Source organism: Gastrolobium bilobum, unplaced genomic scaffold (genome assembly GCF_033153095.1).
Source record: "Gastrolobium bilobum isolate Gb01-03AN ecotype WA unplaced genomic scaffold, APGP_CSIRO_Gbil_v1 utg37744, whole genome shotgun sequence".
Taxonomy (NCBI): Eukaryota; Viridiplantae; Streptophyta; class Magnoliopsida; order Fabales; family Fabaceae; genus Gastrolobium; species Gastrolobium bilobum.
In genome coordinates this window covers 120,949-143,574 of record NW_026895414.1, presented here as the reverse complement: position 1 = coordinate 143,574, position 22,626 = coordinate 120,949, and the positions used below count along the sequence as shown (strand labels likewise).

Genomic DNA, 22,626 nt, shown 5'->3' with positions numbered 1-22,626 from the left:
TGCAGAATGGATGGAGGAGCACGCCCATAAACAGCCATAAAAGGAGACATGTCAGCTAAGTTGTGATAAGTGGTGTTGTAGCAGTATTCTGCCCAATGGAGAATCTTAGACCATTGCTTTGGAGTGTCAGCCACAAAGCATCGAAGATACTGCTCTAGAATCCTGTTAACCACTTCGGATTGGCCATCTGATTGTGGATGATATGCTGTAGTGTGATTCAACTTGGTTCCACTTAGAGCAAACAACTCAGTCCAAAACTTACTCAGAAATAAAGGATCTCTGTCTGAGATAAGAGATCTAGGAATTCCATGAAGTTTGCACACCATTTGAGAGAACAAAGCAGCCACCTTGCTAGCAGTGAATTTCTTAGGTAATGCACCGAAATGGGCTTGTTTGGAAAGTCTATCAACTACCACTAAAATAGTGGTGTAACCATAAGACAGAGGAAGACCGATTATAAAATCTAATGACAAGTCTTCCCAAATCTGTGTAGGAACTGGTATAGGCTGGAGAAGGCCAGCAGGTGCTTGTGTGGAGTACTTGATTTGTTGACATACAGTACAGGAATTGACAAATTCCTTAACAGACTTCTTCAATCCAGGCCAAGTAAAACTGGCAGAAACTTTAGCTAAAGTCTTTTGAATTCCTACATGACCACTTGCCAATGTAGAATGAGTCTCTTGGAGGATCTGCTGAACTATGGGTGAAGTAGGATCCAACAATAGTTTCCCTTTACACAACAAGAGGCCGTCACGAACCTCCAAATCAGGGTGGGCAGTAGGATCCTCGAGTAATTCCTGATATTTGTGCTGGAAAAATGCAGTACACTGGTTTTCTTTTTTTAACTCCTCCAATAGGGTGAAATTGACCACAGCAACTGTTTGGACTGCCATCATAGAAGGGTAACGAGAGAGTGCATCAGCCACTCTATTTTCCTTCCCTGGTTTATACACTATGGAATATTGAAACCCAAGTAACTTAGCAAGATAGTATTGTTGTTCAGGTGTTTGAATCACCTGGTCTAGCAAAGCACGCAAGCTCTTCTGGTCAGTTCTGATGAGAAACTTCCTGCCTAGGAGATATTGTCTCCATTTCTTGACTGATTCAGTGATAGCATAGAGCTCTCTCACATATGCAGAAGCTTTCTGCATCTTTAAAGTAAGTTTCTTACTGAAGTAAGAAATAGGGTGTTCCTCTTGCAGTAGTACAGTTCCTATCCAAAGATCTGAGGCATCTGTCTCTATCACGAAATCCTGATCAAAATTAGGAAGAGCAAGAACTGGTGCAGAAGACATTGCTGTTTTCAAATGGGCAAAAGTCATGTGAGCAGTTTCAGTCCAATAAAAAGAATCTTTTTTAAGTAAATCAGTGAGTGGAGCAGCTATAGCAGCATAGTTACATACAAATCTCCTGTAATAACCTATAAGACCCAAAAATCCTCTGAGTTGTTTGAGGTTCTTTGGTGTAGGCCAATCAAGCATGTTACTAATTTTGTTCTCATCCACACTGACCCCTGCAGCAGACACGATATGGCCAAGGTACTCTACTTGAGGCTGTGCAAATGAACATTTGCTCCTCTTGACATAAAAGTGATGCTGGTGTAATGTAGTGAATACCATATTTAAGTGTTGTAAGTGACTATCCATAGAAGAACTATAGATCAATATATCATAAAAAAAAAAAACAGCAACAAATTTGCGAAGAAATGGCTGCAATATCAAGTTCATGTTGGCTTGAAATGTAGATGGGGCATTTGTCAACCCAAAAGGCATAACAAGAAATTCATAATGACCTTGATGGGTCCTAAAAGCAGTCTTATGAATATCAGAAGAACAAACCCGGATTTGGTGATATCCTGCTCTCAAGTCAAGTTTCGAAAAAATTTGGGCCCCTCCTAGCTCATCCATCAACTCATCTGCCGTAGGAATAGGAAATCTATCCTTGATAGTGATAGTGTTCAATGCCCGATAATCAATGCAGAAACGCCATGTACCATCTTTCTTTTTAACCAAGAGGACATGAGAAGAAAATGGGCTGGTGCTATTGCGGATTAAACCTGAATCGAGCATTTGTAGCACCTGTTTCTCAATTTCACTCTTTTGAAAATGAGGGTATCTATAGGGCCTTACATTGACAGGTGGTGCATTTGGCTGTAAATGGATGCCATGATCTAATTGCCTATGTGGTGGCAACTCCTTAGGCTCCTGGAAAATGCTATCGAATTCATGCAGCAAGGACTGCACTCGTGGATCCAATTCTGGTGCTGGAACACTAGTATGAGAATCTAGCAAAGTGAGTTGGTATAAGGAAGCTACCTGATCAGAATGCTGAATTCTTCTGAATTGATTGATTGGAATTGGGTTGGGTTGCTTGTCCCTTTGGAGCTTGATGTGTGTACTATTCCATGTAAATTCCATGGTAAGTTGCTGGTAATCCAACACTATAGGTCTCAATCCTTGCATCCATTGCAACCCCAATACCATATCTGCTCCCTGAATAGGTAGTACATAGAAATCCACCAAAAATATATGTTGCTGTATTTGAACTGGCACAGCAGAACATAGGCCTTCACACTGCAAGACTTGACCATTTCCCACCATTACATCAAATTGCTTATCTGTGACTATGGGCAATTGGAGAGTGGAAACTACCTCCGGTTGCAAGAAATTATGGGTGCTCCCCCCATCCACAAGCAAGGTCAATTCAGACTTCCCAATATAACAAGTGAAACGTAAGGTTTGTGGCACAATGAAGCCAGATAAGGCATGGAAACTAATATGAGGTGAATCGATATTAATGGTTTCTGGTGCAATTAATGGCTGGTCTGGTGTGTCTAAGGGTGGAGGTTCATGCTCATGCAATTCATCATCGGGAACAATAAGGAGATGGACTGATGCTTTGCATTTATGGCCTACAAAGTATTTGTCTCCACAATAAAAACAGAGTTTCTTTTCTCTGCGTTCTTGTATTTCACTCTGGCTTAAGCGGTAAGTGGGTTTATTTGTTTGGGAATTGGATATAACAGGGGTAACAGGTTTGGAGTTGGTGGAGTGTGTAGTAGGAGTAGGTAGTAAGGGTGGATATGGAGAATGTAATTTGGAATATGTGGTTTTGGTTTGGAATTTCAGCTCTTGAATTTTGGCTAAGGCGATGGCTTTAGTTAAGGTAGAGGGTTGGAAAGCAGACACTTCATGTTGAATCTGAGTTTGTAAGCCAGAGATAAAGCAACTGAGGAGAAAAGATTCAGAAAGGCCATTTACCTTATTGGACAAGGTTTCAAATTCGGTATGATACTCCATCACAGATCCTCTTTGCATTAACTTGGCTAATTTGCCTTGATAATCCTCAAGTTCCATGGGTCCAAAACAGATTTGGAGGGATTGCAGAAAACCATCCCAAGATGTAATAGCAGTGTTCTTATGCAACCATTTATACCAAGCCAGGGCTTTCCCATCGAAATAAAATGGAGCCACGCGCAAGCGTTGTTCTTCAACGATCTCATAAAAATCGAAGAATTGATTGACCTTAAAGATCCAATCCTGTGGGTCATGCGAGCCATCATATCGAGGCACCTTGATGCGCAAATTCTTGGCTGCTTGAAGATCTCGTGAACCAGAAGGTTGGTGGTGCGATGAAGATGCTAAATGAGAAGACTCACATTCACGGTAGTTATCGAAAATCGCATTCAATTTGCATGTGATTTCCTTGTATTGCCGTTGCATCTGTTCCTTAAGGACTTCAACATCAGATTGAGTTTGTTCCCAGCGATCATCAGTGGACTTAGAACGGGTTTCAGGTGCCATAGTTCAGGGATGAAAGCACCAATTGATAGAGCTACGTTCTATCAAGAAGAGAAGAGAGAGAAGAAGTAAGAATCGAAGAAAAGAAATTCTTATTATCATTCAATGCCCGCTTCTTACACTCGTGCTGTCCTTTTATACTCAAGGTTTCAGCAGAATTACAAGACAATGTAACACTTGCAATCCATTCATCAAAACGGTTATTGGCCGTTGATGATGTAACAGACTTCTAACTAATTTGTTACAAACAAATGAATGGTGTATTGCTCGTAATCCTCGAATCTACTTGGTCTTCTAATCAGTCTCTTGGTCTTCCTTTCTGCTATAGATCTTCCCATCTCTTCCTCTTCACTTGCATGCAGCAAAGATGCTGACTCTTCTTCCCTTGTCTCAGCTGTTGTTGATGTTTCCTCCATTGGGCCTTGATCATTGGGCTGTAAAGGACTGAGACAATTTGGGCTCATATGACATTAGCTTAGATTTCTATGCCAACTTGAAAAGAGCTTCCAGCGACGTTAACAAATTGTAGGGTTAACAAAGAAACAAGCCTCTCGAGCCCTCCAAGCAACAAACCGTCACAGTTGCTTGAATCTCAGGTAATTAACAAATTCTTACCAATGTCTTCTTCGGCTATTCGGACTTGGTTAATTGTAGGGTTCAACGGTCTCATTTTTTATGCATTGTTTTTTTCAATTTGATATGCTTATGTACGTGAGAGTGAAGGGGGAAATGAAATATGATGACAGGGTATCGTAATTTGCTTTGATATATGTGGTTTTCCTATTGCAATTGTAGTTTTCAAACACTATATGTATACGTGTGTTTTTTTTTTTAATAAGTTTAGATGTGTAATTGTGTAAAGAGAAAAAATGAAAACATTAGGTTTAAGTCAATTTATGGGGTTCTCGATGTGCAAATAGCTTTTGTTGTATGAGCTGATATACATCAGCAGTATGTACTGATTGATTCAATTTTTAGATGATTCACTTGTTTCAACATCGTAAGAACCTTGAAAATAAATATTGAGGTGTGACCTTGCTCTGCGCCTATCAAATTGGAGGTTTTAATTAGCTAATTCGGGACAGTGTGTCTATTAATCACTTTTTCAGAAAACACCATAAAGCTTGAAATTTATAGAAGCAACCATAGCATGATACTCTTGTATTAGAATAAATTCATAGATACAACAATCTCATATCCCATAAATCTCATTTATACTTTTATTTAGTGTTCATTTCACTATTTCAGCCAGCTATTTCTGTTGTTTTTATTTCTCGTTCTGGCTTTTTCGGTATTGCGGGTTTCAAAGTTTTAAGTTCATTTTGAAACTTAGTTGGTCTCGATTGCTTTTGGTTATTTGTGCTTTTTGTTTCTTTTTCTCTTTGAGTTTCTATCGGCTCTAAGAAAGTTGTGCATAACTTTGTGGTGGCAAACGAATTTTTGGAACCCATTTATTTGTTTATTCTGTTTTTTTTTATCTGTAATGGTATTTTTCAAATTTCTGCTCCTTGGTTGAGTGCAGGTTACTACAGAACAACAACATCTCTGGCAAAATCCCAAGGGAGCTTGGTATACTTCCCAAACTTCAGCCTTTAGATCTTTCCAATAATAGATTATGTGGGGTGATACCAGGGTCTCTCAGTCAGTTAAATAGTCTTCAGTACCTGTGAGTATTTTTTTCCCCTACATACTTCTTTTTCTTTCCTCTTTTGCTGAGAAAGTGCGGGAAAATTACTTTGAAATATGTGTTTTTGGCGTTAGTAAAATTTAGAAGGGAATTACATAAGCAACAATTGGCCGCTATCTTCGGTTTAGTTATTGACTTTAAAAAGAGATCATACTATTGTTATTCTGTGAAATATCTAAATAATATCTAAAAAGGAGATCATACTATTGACTTTAAAAAGAATAGTGTCTGCAGTTACTCCAGACAATTCCTACCATATATAGTAGAAACATTTCAGTTTTCAAATGCGAAATGGGCACAAAAGTAGATGAGTATATGAAGAATGAGAAAAAATAGCATGATGAAGTATGGAAGTAGACCCCAATTGTTTTAATGCTTACTTCATACTTGGTCTGCTAGGCCCTCTGTACCCTTGTTCAAACAAAGGCATTTAGTTAATTTGGCTATTTTCAACAAATTTCCACTGGACTACCTGCGTTTGGTAATCAAAACTTAGTTGCTGTAAAACTTAGTTGCTTCAAATCCTCAATGTAACTCTCAATGAAAAGCTCTATTTTGTTGTTACTAATCTGATGTGATCCATCCCAATAAGAAATATAGGAGGATGTATTGTAGGAAGAGGTGTAGAGTATTGGTGAGTCAGCATTAGTTAGTTGGTTAGAACAGTTAGTGGCATGACTGACATCTATAAAACATAAGGTAAGAGCTTAGAGGAAGCATCTGGAATCTTGTCTTGCTTTATTTAGGATAGAAGCAAATGAAGGTTCTTAGCTTGTGTTAGTTTGACTCATCAAATTGCTTTGGCATCATTCCAATAATGGATTAATTATTGGTTTAACTAATAATTGGTGCAGGATTTTGGGTTTGGGTGTTGTAGGAAAGAAATTTGCTCTGATTCTTTGCTGGAACTTGGTCGTGTTTCTTCCTTGGATCAAGTGTTGGAACATGATGTCAGAGGTTTGTGTCTTTTTTTTTTTAATTAGTTCCCCTCGTGTTCATACATTTTCTTGGTGTTTCTATGCTCGTGACTTGCTTTATGATATTAATCACATACTTATGCGTGATTCACTCCAGGTAATTATTAGTTACAACTTATATGGATTGGTTAATGGATTAATTATCTGATTTTATTTTATTTTTTACAACTTTTATTTTCTTCTTAAGTTGCATTGGGACACGTTTCTAACCAATAATTAACTTATGTGCCAGTCAGATGTAGGATTCCAACTACAGAAATAACATTTTCTTAATCAAATTTTGTTATCTTTCAGTTTCTATAACCCCTCTTGGCTTAACAGCCCTTTTTTCTTTTTCTAGCTTAGTGATTGTCCTAGTGGTTTGGGTTATATTTCGTATTTGCTGATTCTTCTTAAGCTCTATTTTTGCTTTCTGTTGTAACCGTAAAAATCTTATTTGGTATAATTTAGTTAAAACTTATTATTTTAACTTATTCTTGGCATTCATTATAAGTTCTATTTTATGTTAACTCTGTGTATGACATACATGTTGTGGTCACTTGTTATACCCTGATTTAGGCATCAAGGCAGGATGCTTAGATTGAGAGAAAACCTTGGAAGTTGGAATTGCATGAGAAAATTGGTGGGAAGACAATAATATTTTGTGCTTTTAATTGAACGAACTTATCTATTTTATTGAACTAACTTTTAATTGAACTAACTTAAGGGACTTGCAAGTTTGAGTATTTGACCGACAACATGCATTCTTTTCTTAACATTGGTCATTGCAAGCCATATAAGTTAATTAATTTTTTTAACACATGCATTCTTTTTTTTGGCTGATCTTTATGATTATTGATGAAGCACCTAATCAAGTGAAGGTACATAAAAGAGTGCTAGCTCACCCACCATCACAAGAAGAGTCTCGCCAAGTAGAAAGAAAGGAGAATTAATTAATTGATCATAGGTATCCTATGCTGTTCCCAGTTCTCTTAATTTGGATGTGTGTGACTTTTAATTTTTTATTGGGATTAAAGGCTGTTTGCAAAACTATTTTGGTAGTGTGATCTCCGAGTGATGTATTTTGAAAACGGAGAGAGTGTTCAGGTGTATGTTATTATTATTTCTTTTGTATACAATAGGTGTATGTTATTTTTGGTTTACACGATAAAAGTATTTCACCAAGTTCAAGATTAAACCCATGTAGCTTTTCCTTTTATTTTCATATTAAAAATAAAAAGAACAAAGGTCGGGTTAGCGAGTTGAAATGATGTTGATCAGATTAGGAAACTAGGATAAAGAATGGACAAGTTAGGTAGAGTTAAAAAGGTTGGATGTTCTCTTTATTTGTTTATTTCCTTTTATGATTATTGTAATAATATATAAGTATTTTTAAGTTGAGAATTACTATGTTATTGGGGATTTGGAGTTTACATTAATAATGAGATTTGTGGGTCTTGGTCTTGGTCCCGGGATATCTTATTCCTAGTTGGAATAATTAATTTATGTTTTCCTAATTCATGGCTCTTTATACAATGAGTGCTAAGTAAAATATGTATTATAATAGTGTGTATTTTTTGTATAACTGACAATTTTTATTTATTAAAAATTGAAGGGTCACTTTAAATATATAATAATTTTTAAGCTAAAAAATTACTAAATAAGGTCCATTATTATTATTTATTGAATTCATTTTCTTGGTTTTAAGATTCTTTCTTTCTTTTTCTCCTTTTTCTTTCATTTTCTTGGTTTTAAAATTACTAAATATGTCTTTAAGTGAACAATATATAATATAATATAATATATTTATGATATATATTGTTCACTTAAAGACATATTCTAAGATCATGATTTGTAACACTCATTTTTTAAATAATAGGATTGGTATTATTTTAACTAATAATAAATATATATTTAAAATTTAAAATATAATACAAAAATAAATTAGTAAAGAAAGTGCAAGTTATATGTATATATACATATATGAAATTTTCATGTGATCTTTATGAACATTTTCATATGATCTTTATGAACATTATTTCATGTGTTGTTAATGAAAATATTATTTCATGTGATTTTTGTGAATAAGAAATTGGGATTATCATTTCTGCTTCTAAATACTCACTTCCCAATTTACTAAATACTCACTTCCCAATTTTCAACCGCAGCAAATTTGAGAGTGGCTTGGACCACGACAGATGGGACCGCCTTGTCGAGATGAGTCGAGCGACGGTGGTCTCGTCGAAAAAATCTCTAGAGCGATGGTCAATGACGATCGGCAGTGGTCAACGTGGCTACAATGGTGGTAGAATCTTTGGTAGCAATACGAGGGCAACCAACAAAAAAGAATTGGGTCCGGAAACTGATTAATGTGTCAGTTTCCCAAAAACAAAACACGCATTTTACTTAGAGGACAGTGAGTCCTCCTTAAAGAAGAAGATTAAGATTCTTTTAATTAGGCTCTAAATATCATATGTCGAATAACTAGATTTGAGAGGAATACGGTAAAATCCTTGTTTCTAAACTACAAAAATTCTATTATATAATATATCGAGTAGAGATTACAATAAAAGTTTAAACTATGCGGGACTTCATCTCCAACATTCAATGTGAGACTACTCTATTTTCAACATATGATATAATAACAACCTAATTAACAAATTGATATGTAATCGCATAAGTATCCTAATTAAAATTAAACTACTAAAAAGTAAGGGTAATCCTTATCCATACACACACAAATATTTATTTGTACAAGTTAGATAAATAATCTTTTATCTTTAATGCCTTGGTGGGAGTAAAATCATTATAATTCTAAATTTTTAGAAGAAAAAAAATAAAAGAAAATTATCAAATTTAATTTAATTTTGTTCTTTTCCTTTATCTCCATTAAGATATTTGTAACAAAGTTTGAGGGCTTTCTAATATTTTGTTGAAGATTAGTAAATTTTTATTATTCTTGCCAAAGAATAATTGGTAACAGTATATAATGTACACATTTGATTTTACTTGTATTTTTATTATTTATATACAAAATTTGAAATCAGAACTCAGCTAATAAAAATATATCTAGGTAAATGAATCATACTCAACATTTTTAAAATAATTAATTCATTAAAAACGCATTTTTATTCCTTTATTAGGTTCTCATTCGTCAAGAATATTTACATTATAAAACTTTATATCTTAATCGCGTGTGATTGGTCTAATGATGAGGGATTTGGATAATTTGTATTAGGTCGTGATTGTATAAAAAAAAAACATTTATATCCTAATTTAATTACTCAAAATATTATATAAAAGCAAACATTTTTAAATAAATATATATATATATATATATATATATATATATATATATATATATATATATATATATATATATATATATATATATATATATATATATATATGGAAATGGATCCTCTAATGTGCCAAAAAAACATGATATAGTCATGTGGGAAGATCACAACCATACAAAGGTAAATCAACGGTTATGATTTTGTAACTACTTATTTTATCATTTTTTCTCTCTCCTCCTTTTTTACCATTGATCCACTTTGTATGGTTATGATTTCCCACATTACATGGTCATGTGAATTTTCACATTAGAGGATCCAGATCCATATATATATATATATATATATATATATATATATATATATATATATATATATATAGAGGTAGTATCCTTTGACACCAGTGTCAAATTTGAAATTTGACACCTCATCTGAGAACAGTTAGATCAAAAAAGATCAACGGTATCACATACTTACAAATCAAAGTCGTTGATCTTTTTTTATCTAACGGCTCTTAGATGAGGTGTCAAATTTTAAAATTTGACACTAAATCCTAACCCTTGATTTTCGCCAATCAACGGTTATCATTTATTGGGATTAGAATTTAGGAGTTAGTGTCAAATTTCAAAATTTGACACAGGTGTCAAAGGATCTGACCTAGGGGTGGCAATACGGGTCAACACTACCCGACACGACACAACACGAACGACACGCGAACACGAAATCGCTCGACCCGTACACGACACGTTTTGTTGACAGGTCAAAAAATATGAACCCGGACACGACCCACTGTGTGTCACGGGTCAACACGACACGATACGTAAAATTTGAATTTTTTTAAAAAATAAAAAATAATAAAAACAAATGAAAACCAGAGTGATTAGAAATGTTAAAACAAAAATATTGAGAATTTTTTTAAAGAAAAAAATATATTAAAATCAACTGAAAGATCGGAGTGATGAACAATAACCAATTCTACCATATCCAGTACCAGAAAGAATTAAATTTGACCACTCAAACCATTTAAAATTGTTTGGAGAAACTGTGGGCCACCATCAAATAGAAAAACTAAAGAAACACGTTTCTTTGTCAGTGCATCACCAATATAAAAATTTCATTCCTTCTATTATCATCATCTACAAAAATACCAATTATATCCTTCCATTCCATCGATCATATCTGTAGGCGAACAAGGCTGTGGACCAACCCGTGACCCGTCACGAAAAAAATTCGTGTCAATTTTCCTAACCCGTACACGACCCGTTGTGACCCGTGAGATGACACGACACGCGTTTTGACAGGTCGTGTCACAGGTCAACCTGCGGGTCAATACCTGTATTGCCACCCCTAATCCTACCCTTATATATATATATATATATATATATATATAGGGGCAGGATATTCTTACACCAGTGTAAGAGTTAGAAGTCTTACACCCAATCTTGACCATTGATTCACTTCTATCCAATGGCTCACATTACTAAAAAATTATAACCCTTAGATATAAGTGGGATCAATGGTCAAGATTGAGAGTGTAACTTACACTGGTGTAAAATGATCCTGACCCATATATATATATATATATATATATATATATATATATATATATATGGGTAAGATCTTTTGACGCCAGTGTCAAATTTAAAGTTTGACACCTTATCTGAGAGCCGTTAGATAAAAAAAATCAATGGTGTCACATTCTTATAAATCAGAGTCGTTGATCTTTTTTTATCTAAGGGCTCTCAGATAAGGAGTCTAACTTTAAATTTGACACTGATGTCAAAGACTCCAACCCTTATATATAGAGAGAGAAATTTGTCATAATGCTCGTATTTTTATATCTAGTATATATCTAATGTAAATTTTATTATATTAATATACAAAAATTATATTTTTTTACTGCAGTTGGCGGATGTTGAAACAAACATTTCTTTTTACTGGATTTAGGGAAAAGTTTAATTATCCCTTGTAGTTTGCTTTTAAATCACTTATCCCAATGATTTTTCTTTTCTTTTTTTATCATTTATTTTCTTTTTTATTCAAGTCCCTCTTTAATAATGTTAGAGTTTTTAATTAGGGTTTGTTTTTTCTAAAGTTCCTTTATAACTTTATTTAATATTCATTGAAACGACGTCATTTTGGAGCGAAAATCATGGTGATTTTGTAATTTTAATTTATTTCAGGATTATAATAGTCTTTACCATTTTAATTTTTTAATTTTTCAACCCCAGAATGATGTCGTTTCGATGAACATTAGATAAAGTTGCCCAAAGTAACATTAGATATTTTATAACTTCAAAACATATTTATCAAGTCAAGATCTTTCACAAAAAGTAGTTGGAAGCAAGCTAAAACACATCTGAACTTAAAATTTATTGCTTAATTTCGCTGCTGTCTTCCATACACTTTTTAGCCAAGATCAAGTTACAATTTTTTAATTTTTCAACCCCAGAATGATGTCGTTTCGATGAACATTAGATAAAGTTGCTTATTGTTTTATTGCTTGGATCTTGTGTTCTTCATAAAAGTTGTAGATTTATCTTTTATCTTTCCAACAAGACCAAGATCACATCAATCCAACAAGTATAACTCAAATTATAGCTAAAATACGAAACAATGTTTTTGCTGTCAAGTTGGGAATCAATTACCACTGCGATAGATCTCAACGACTATAAAATGGCTAATTTTTCAAATGAGATCCCAACAGCTATAAAACGACTAATTTTTCAAATGAGATCCCAACGACTATAAACGGGTAGTTTTCCAACGGCTATAAACGGGTAGTTTTCAAACTGCTATAAACGACTAGTTTTTGGAAACACTATATATGCATTCCCAATGACTCAAAAACATTTGAGCATTATCTCTACACACATTCAGCATCCTTTGAGAGCTTCTACACTATCACTTGCATATTCTTTCATATCTTTCAAAGATCAAATATATTTGAGCTCATATCTTGAAAATCCATATACCCATAGTGCTTCAAGTTGTATATCCACACTTTGAGAGTGTATATTCATTTCGAAATATTTTCCCATTGTATTCTTGAGTTGAAACGGTTGTGAGACCCATTGTTTGAGAGGTGGCCAAATACCTAAGTAAATTTGGAGTGAATTGTAAGGTTACCAAGTACCCGTAAACTTGGAGATTGAAAGGTATCCAACAACCCGAAGTCTTGAAAGATTGTAAAGGTTTGTCAAGAACCCGTGAAGCTTGACCATTAGTGAAATAGTTGATCGAACGGCTTCAGTCTGGACGTAGGTCACAAGTGATGGTGACCGAACCAGGAAATATTGTGTTAGCAATTCTCTAAACTCTAAACTCTTTATTTCTAGCACTTTAATTGCTTCTTTGATATCTTGTATGTGCTAGCATAAGCTCTATAATTGTGATATATTATATGTTATGGATTGTCTGAATGTATTGATTAGCTTTCCATATATCAAAGTTTGCTTTAAATAATTATTTAGAAACTAGAAGGGGACTTTTGCGAAAATTTTATAATACTAAATTCACCCCCCCCCCCCTTGAGTATGGAAGCCACATTCCTAACAAGTGGTATCAGAGCCTAGTGCTCAGTTAGAGGTTTAACCGCCTAGAGTTAAAGATCCTTGTTGGGGCTTCCAATATAATTTTTATTTTTTTTAAAACGCAAGGCTTTGAATGTGATAAACCACCATTTTTTGATGGTGAGGATTTTGAATATTGGGTGAAAAGAATGGAAGTTTTTATTCAGTCAATTCATTTTTACATGTGGCATGTTGTAGATAAAGGCTTTTCTTTGAAAATAGAAGAATCCATGAATGATTTCAATAAAAGATGTTTTGTCTTCAATCTTGAGGCTATGCAAATGCTTAGAAAAAGTGTATATGATGATGCATATGCTAAGATTAAACATTGCATGAATGCTAAAGATATATGGGATACTCTTATTGCTATCTATCTTGTCAATAATGATTTTGTGCATAAAGATGCATATAGAGAGCAAGAAGAGAAAAATCCATTGGAAGAAGAAAAAGATGATGAATGCACTCAAGAAGGGATTAAAAGTGATCAAAAAGCTCAAAGCCTCTTTGTGACAATGATGACATTCAAGTTGAGGTAAATAATACAAATCTTGATTATAGTCCTAAACATGATAATTTGCAATGTGCGTATGATGATTTGAATGATAGCTTGTTGAACTTGAAAAATAAAAATTTAGCTTCTATACAAAGTATTTGCTTCATTGAAAATCAAATTGAATCTTTGAAAAATATATATGATTTTCAAGAAGAGGACATATCCTTGAATTGTGGATCCTCAACCATTCTTAAAAATTGCATTGATGTTGATAATCAAGTTGAGGAACTATCGTCCAAACTTTTCATAATTGATAATCCTACATGCTCATATTCCATGTTTGAAAATAAAAATAATAGTGATACTTTTGTACAAGGAAAACCTATAAATGATTATGGAAATAATAGTTTGGACAATAATAATAGCAAGAAAGCCAAAAATTTGAAAGTTGAACTTGAAAAGAACAAGTTATCTTGCAAACACATTATATGTAATTATTGTGGTAAAGTAAGACATATTTCTCATTTGTGCTATCATAGAAGAAATTCTTGTAAGAGAAATAAGTTGGTTTGGGTTGTCAAAACTTCTATAAATGTTATTCCTAACGACTCAAGATGAAATGGGTACCAAAAAGTCCTCCTGGCTTTTTCAGTGTGCAAAAAATTACTCAAAATGATGGGCAAAAAAGTCAAGAGAAAAAAGATTCATCAAGAAAAATGCTTCCTAGGCCCAATGTTGGAATTATCAATCCAAGAAGTAATGAAACTTCAGCCAAAGCTTCTCACATGCACAAGGTAGAACCTAGAAGGTTCAAAATCCAAAGAGAGAAGCAATGGGTAAGAAAAAGTCTCCATTTGATTACAAAGGCCAAGGTATCAAATATCATCACCTCTTATGCTTATTCATATGTGAATCCAATGAATATGAGGTATATATCCTTTAGGCCTTAGGTAATGGTTAAAATCATATGATCTTGGTCTAAATGTTAAAAATTATAAATAGCACATGATTATATCTATTGTTGTTCACTCATATGTTGATTTCTGACACAGCTGAATTGTTTTACGCATATCTTGAATTACAGAAATCTTTTTTAAGTGAAACCGGTGGCCATTGAAAGATAACTTGACAAACTTTAATTCTGAAAATTTTTATAATTTTTAGTCAAGTATAATGCTCCCAGAAATCTCGTGAACATAGTTGTTTTGTCATAAACTCTGTTATGAACTAGTTTACTTAAAATGAGCATAACCTGAGCTACACAAATCCTTTGAGCATGAGACTAGTGACATTACAAACATAGCTTAATCAAGTTTAATACTGGAAATATTTAGAATTTTTGGATCTGTACATTGTTCCAGTAAATTCGTGATTGTGACTGCTTTGTTAAATACTCTATTTCTAATGCAGTAAATTTAATTGATCATATCTTGAGCTATATATCTGATTCACATGATCTATATCTTGTTAGAAAGCTTGAGATGTGTATTATATCATATCAAAATTTAGATATTTTTGAAGTACTGATGAATTCTCAGTTTTAATTACAAGATTACGGGTTTATGAAAAAGAAACTGTGGAAATATTATTGACTTTGTGCTTAATGCTAAATTGATTATTTAACTTTTATGCTCAATTTGTGTGTGATATTATTGATCTTTATGAGAGCATAATGAATTGATGATCAATGAATAACCCCTATGGATCCAAAGCGGATACCAAAAATGCTTTGAATTACAGGATTACAACTACCTCAAGAATGTATTCAAATGAAATGAGTTTATTCAACTTGAGACTTGGAAAGCATGAAAGTATCCAACATATAAGAGGAATGCAAGCATAATAAAGTACAAGGATATTCATGATAATCTCAAGGAGCCATATTCTAAATTGAAAGAATTCAAATTCGGTTACTTATATCCCTCTTTGTGCTCTAAATGCATAGATACATGAAAATTAGGGAATTCTTTGAGATTTAGTTGATATGCTTACACATTCTATTGATTGTGTTATTCTAGCAATATGCCCTAAATGTTATTATATATGCTAGTAGGCACATGTATTTGTTATAATAGCATAATAATCTTTTTGAGCTTGAGCTGTAAAGTATATCCTTGTTTTTACTTGGAGTTATACATGCACAAAAATGATTTCACTTCTTTGTTATGTTCTTAAATGTATCACTTGCTTACTTGAAGATTAGAAAATTAAATATCTTCTTGTATTAATTGCTTGACATATGCCATACTCTTAAAACAAGAAAGATAAGTGTAAAATGTTAATTCCATGATCTTTCAAGTATTGGTTTTTGAAAAGAAATTGTATCTTTTGGATTGGCATGTGATTAAGTTTAAAATTGCTCATCTATAATAACATGACTTATATGATCATCACTTACTTCAAAATGTCCTAATATGTTTTGATGATGGCCATATATTTCTTGCTAATCTTGAATCATGCTTTGACTATGCTTAAATATATATTTTAAGATTCAAGAGCATATGTGCTTCATTTATGTTTGAATATATACGTATTTTGATTTCAATAGCATATTTCATTAAGTTGGAACTTTTATCAATAATCATCTTGCTTCTAAGTGGTACAATTCTTATGAAAATCTTTTTGTTATGAAATGAGCTTTTGACTTGATTTTGAAGAAAAATCTCTTATGTCATTTGAGAGAAGCTTTTGAAAACCTTATACCCTTGAGAACTATTTCAAGATGTTGAAAGTATCTTTCACCTTTTTGTTATCTTGAAAATTGGAAAAATATTTGGATACATGATATAAATGTAATAGTCTCTCTACTTGCTTTGAAAAGTGCTATCAAATATTGAGAGAAAATTTAAGAAAGTTTCAAATATCAATATTTTGAAATGATTTACAAATGTGAACATTTGAAAATTCAAAAGATGAGTCTTAGTCTTCAAAATTTCTATATTATTTCAAGGCTTTTTAACTAATGAGAAAAGGAGGAGAGATGTTTTCAATATTCTTTTGATTACACTCAAGGGATATACTTTCTTAAATGGAAAATGTCTTTATCTTTCTTAAATGCTTTTTGAAATGAGAATTAAGTTTAAGAATATCTATACTCAATGGATTAAGAGAAATTACATTTTGCCAAGCTCTTGTTTATGATAATACGCTTATATGGTTTTGGCAAACATACTTCATTTGATCTATTTTGTGTTTCAAAAATGGATATATTTCTATTAATACATACATGTGTAATATATTAATTATATTTTACTAGTATGCATGATTTGAGGGGGAGCTTAGCATTTATTTGTTAAATCTATCACTTGACTTATAAAATAATTATGACAATGGAAGAGTCAATAATTTTTGCTTTTAAAGAAACTAACTCCATTGTAGCTAGAAAGGATGTTTGTGATGATTATATTGTAGGAAAGTTGACCTACATTCTTTTGGTGGTAAGAAAAGTGAAGAGGAGGAGAACAAATGAATGAAGTTAAAATTGAAAATTCACCTCAACAAGAAGAACAAAGCTAAAAGCTTACAAAGGAATGGAGAATAACCATATTAGAGATACTTCAAAAAGGTTTAAATTGAAAAATACTCCATAAGTTAGCTAAGTCTCCTAACCTCTCTATTTGCTTGCATACGACATGATATTGCTCTAAATATTTATGTAGATATGTCGAATGATATATTCTATTAAAGCCACTTGCTTAATACATGTCTACGAATCTTATGCTTGCTATTATCACAGTCATGCTAGTTATATGCCTCAAACTTGCACATTTTATTTTATGCTAGCAAAAATGGGAGAAAATCATTTGTCATATCTCTTGCCATACTCTATACAGTGTTCAACTAGGATTTGATGCTTAGTATTGCATTATTATTTGCATATCCTAGATCTTTGTGATATAAGTGCTTTGAACTTGGACCATATGCTTATATTTGTATGTTTTGACTTGAATGGATCATTTGTGTTGGATTTATGATATATTGAGCACTTCATGATTTAAATCAACTTCCAAAGCATATTTTCACTTACTTGAATCATTTGGATGCTCTGTTATATGTCTTGGCTATTTAATTCCTTTTGATGTTGCCTAAAGGGGAGAATGAGTGTCAATTGAGAAAATATAATACACTTCTACCTAATATGTGGAGAAAAGGTAAAGTCAAAGATGAAAGAGGGAGAATGCACTAAAAATGTAAAAATGATGTTTGTTGACCCTAGAATTCTCACTCTTTTGTCTTTGAAACCATTCTTCGATTAAAGGGGAGCTTTGATAGTTGCTTTGTTGCTAAATAATAAGTGATATGCTCAATGGAATTTCATTGCTCACAAGTTTGCATGCTTATCTTGGTTTATGTTTTTTGATGTTGCCAAAGGGGGAGAAAAATATGAAAATTGAGAAAATTATATTCTTCCACCATATACATATATCTTGGTTTGTAATGCTTAACTTGCATAATTATAATGTTTTGGAACCATTCATAAATTGAGGGGGAGTATCATATACATTATTTGAGAATATTTGTTATACTAACCGTTTCTCAATTTTAAGTTTGTCATCATCAAAAAGGGGGAGATTGTAGATATAAGGTATGTTTTGATGATAACAAAGTGGCAACAACAAAAAGAGAAGTGCATTGATCAATAGCGAAAAGCATCAACCATATGTGGATATTGAAGATGTATGATGTAGCCACACAAGAAAAGTGATGTCATATCAAAGTGGCAAGATCATTGGATCAAGAGCAACACCAAGATTAAAGACAACTAACCATGGAAACATCTAAGAGAAGCACAATATCATAACCATGGTAAAAAATGATCAAAATCAACAAAGTGTCAAGCATTGTCATATCCAACAAGTCAAAGCATCAAGTTCAAGAAAAGATCCAAGACACATGACATAAAGCTAAGTCTAAAATCATTTTTGGAATATATCTTTAGGACTTAGACTATATGTGAGGGTATATGATAGATTGCATTACATGAGCTAAAAGTTTTTCTCAAAGTAAACATGTTTTTCAAATTGCATAATCAAGATGTTTTGCAAACATGTTTTCAAATCCATAGAAAAGATCCTTGACATATTTTATAACTTCAAAACATATTTATCAAGTCAAGATCTTTCACAAAAAGTAGTTAGAAGCAAGCTAAAACACATCTGAACTTAAAATTTATTACTTAATTTTGCTGCTGTCTTCCATACACTTTTTTTGTATCTAAGATGTTAGATTTGTATCTTGTCTTCTTCATAAAAGTTGTAGATTTATATTTTATCTTTCCAACAAGACCAAGATCACATCAATCCGACAAGTATAACTCAAATTATAGCCAAAATACGAAATAGTATTTTTTTCTTTCAAGTTGGAAATCAATTACCACTGCGACAGATCTCAACGGTTATAAAATGGCTAATTTTTCAATTGAGATTCCCACGGCTATAAACGGCTATAAAACGGATAGTTTTTCAAATGAGATCCCAATGGCTATAAACGGGTAGTTTTCCAACGGCTATAAACGACTAGTTTCCCAATGGCTATAAACGGCTAGTTTTCAAACTGCTATAAACAGCTAGTTTTTGGAAACACTATATATGCATTCCCAATGACTCAAAAATATTTGAGCATTATCTCTACACACATTAAGCATACTTTTAGAGCTTCTACACTATCACTTGCATATTCTTTCATATCTTTCAAAGATAAAATATATTTGAGCTCATATTTTGAAAATCCATATACCCATAGTGCTTCAAGTTGTATATCCACACTTTGAGAGTGTATATTCATTTCAAAATATTTTCTCATTGTATTCTTGAGTTGAAAGGGTTGTGAGACCCATTGTTTGGGAGGTGGCCAAATACCTAAGTAAATTTGGAGTGAATTGTAAGGTTACCAAGTACCCGTAAACTTGGAGATTGAAAGGTATCCAATAACCCGAAGTCTTGGAAGATTGTAAAGGTTTGTCAAGCACCCGTGAAGTTTGACCATTAGTGAAAGAGTAGATCGATCGGCATCAGTCTGGACGTAGGTCACAAGTGGTGGTGACTGAACCAGGATATATTGTGTTAGCAATTCTCTAAACTCTTTATTTCTAGCACTTTAATTGCTTCTTTGATATCTTGTATGTGCTAGCATAAGCTCTATAATTGTGATATATTATATATTATGGATTGTCTGAATGTATTTATTTGCTTTCCATATATCAAAGTTTGCTTTAAATAATTATTTAGAAACTAGAAGAGGGCTTTTGCGAAAATTTTATAATACTCAATTCACCCCCCTCTTGAGTATGGAAGCCACATTCCTAACATTATAGTCATATTAATTAAAAACTCTAACACAGTTAAAGAGAGACTTGGATTCACATGAGATAAATGATAAAAAAAAACTACAGTAAAGCCCATTTTAGGTGCCTGACAAAAAATACCATTTCCACCTTTATCCTTTACAAAAAAATATATATATCCATATTAGTTCTCTTTGAGGGACTAAATTGGATCTTCATTGAATTTCTGAGAGATCACATTTTCAAAGAATTGTAATCATAGAGAGATCAAAAGTTGACTTTTTTTTGTAAGGGATGAAAGTGAGAACCATATTTTTTGTTAGCTACCCAAAAATGACTTTACTCAAAAAACTATAAGGGAATAACTGATCAAAAGGAAAAATACAATGGGGTATTTGAACTGTTCCTTTTGATTTTATGGAAAAAGATATACTTACCACCACAAAAATTTACCACCCTTACAACCAACCTAATCACCATTGATTTGTCAATCTAACGGTTATACTTTATTAGGAATTATTGGTTCACGCTTATTAAGTAATTATTAATTCCTAATAAATCCAATAAATTATAACCATTAAATTGAAAAAAATCAAGGGAGATTAAATTGATCGAAAATGTGGTAAATATTTTTGATGGTAAGTATATTATGCCGTTATAATGATCCTATTTTTATATTTATTATATGCCAATTAATATATAATAACCTGTATTTTTTTTTTTTGGTAAACTAATAACCTGTATTTAATCAGAGGGGAATGTTATACTTTTCACATTTTAAGAAACACAAATTCTTAAATATACAAATTAAATTTATAAAAATATATTAAATATAAGTTCAAACTAATCTCAATTAAAAAAAAATAAGTTTAAAAAAAATCATCAACATACATCTAACTATAAACATGAATTTTCTTTGTTGTTTTGAATTTATATTTTATCGTTAAAAACTAAATCATATTATATAAACATAAATTTGTATGTTCATTCTGATAGATCTATTATTATATTTAATATATATTTTTATATAACTTAATTCATTTTTTAACTAAAATAAATAAATTTAAAATAATAAAGATCAAAATAGGGAGTAAAATTATATTTACGGTTGTATATAATAATTCATATTTTATAATTTTCTTTGAAATTTAAATTGTAATTTAATGAATTTTAATGGTTTTGTTTGAACTGGAAATTATAATAAACAACAAATATAAAAATAGGCGCATAATCACTAATAACTAACAAGCATATATGGATTAGTGGTTGGTGTAATAAATTCTATCATTAGAGGTGTTGGTTACATTAGGAACTCAACGCCCTCACTAGAAAGTAAATTTCCATGTATACCAAATCCTAATGCGATCAAACAACCATTATATTATTTGTGTAATGATATTTAAACATTTAAGCTTTAGTAATTTTTTATTATTTCAACAACGAATGTATTGTTTCGTCCAATATTAAATTTAATTTTATTAGGTGACATATATTAATAAGAACAGATTTCATTGTCCGATTTGCGTTGTGTTAATCTAAATATTGTGAGCATCATTTTATTTTCCATAAAATATTTGTCAAAGAAAATTTGTAGAAAATACACAAATTGTCAATATTATTAAACCAGAACTGGTGATCGACTTGATCTGGGTACCAGATCAGTAAATTATTGGTTCAACCAGTAAATAACTAATTGAATCGCATGTCTCGAATAAATATATATAAATTTATATTTTATATTTAAAATTCCTTAATGATAACTTTTATATATGTTGTCTATCAAAGTGTATAATTACGTTTATTTAGAATTATCCAAAATTATGTCTAATAACAAATGCAAGAATTGATTTGCGAAACAAGGCTTGACATAGAAGAGGATATCATCTTCAACCAACCTCCTTCTTAAATGATTAGTTTATTAGATGTAAATTTACTTGTTTTTCATAACTATAAAACTTTTGCATCTTTATATTTAATTTTCTCAACCTTAAATCCTATTAGAGAAAAATAAGAATTATCTATCATGTTAGTATTAAAAAACAAAATTAGTTTCACTTTTCAAATATTCAAATTGGCTCCCAATGTCTTCTATGCTTTCAAATTTCAATCCAACTTACTTAAGATTTTTATTTTCATTTCAATTTTATTTTTCTTAACCTTAAATGTTTAATCATGTTTTGTTTTTTTGTGTAATTCTTATGTGTATTTGTGAATTGAAAATTATGCATCGCAACTTAGATATCTCGCATTTGGTGGAGGCTTAAAAAATAATGTTATTTTGCTTTAATATTTTTTTTAAAATATGCATAATCCAATCGGATTAACAAAAATTGACTAGGTTATCGATTTTGATCAAAACAAGCCAAGTTAAACCAGTATTAACTAGGTTTATTGCATGATCGATCCATTAATTAATTTGAACCAATCAAGTTACCGGTTCATTGATTTTTAAATAAACCCGACCCGATCGAGTCGGATTTAATAAAAATGCAAATTGTGAAATGTTCACTATACTTTTTGGAAGAATGAACCCACCCAA

The 22,626-nt window shown here is 32.0% G+C and overlaps 1 protein-coding gene across 1 annotated transcript; it reads left to right on the top strand.

The window, feature by feature from the left end:
- The first annotated feature begins 4,051 nt into the window (after window positions 1-4,051).
- LOC133310282 (receptor like protein 21) lies at window positions 4,052-8,733 on the top strand. The gene is made up of 6 exons (XM_061511183.1): window positions 4,052-4,109; window positions 4,330-4,396; window positions 5,323-5,466; window positions 6,342-6,444; window positions 7,325-7,410; window positions 8,612-8,733. Exons 1-5 carry the CDS (start codon window positions 4,052-4,054, stop codon window positions 7,394-7,396), a joined length of 444 nt encoding a protein of 147 aa, XP_061367167.1. The 3' UTR covers window positions 7,397-7,410; window positions 8,612-8,733.
- Window positions 8,734-22,626: the final 13,893 nt, after the last annotated feature.

Coding starts and splice junctions, on each gene's coding strand:
- LOC133310282 (XM_061511183.1), top strand. CDS start 4,052: ATGAATGGTGTATTGCTCGTAATCCTCGAATCTACTTGGTCTTCTAAT. Junction 4,110..4,329: donor GTCTTCTAATCAGTCTCTTG/GTCTTCCTTTCT, acceptor AACAAATTGTAG/GGTTAACAAAGAAACAAGCC. Junction 4,397..5,322: donor CACAGTTGCTTGAATCTCAG/GTAATTAACAAA, acceptor GGTTGAGTGCAG/GTTACTACAGAACAACAACA.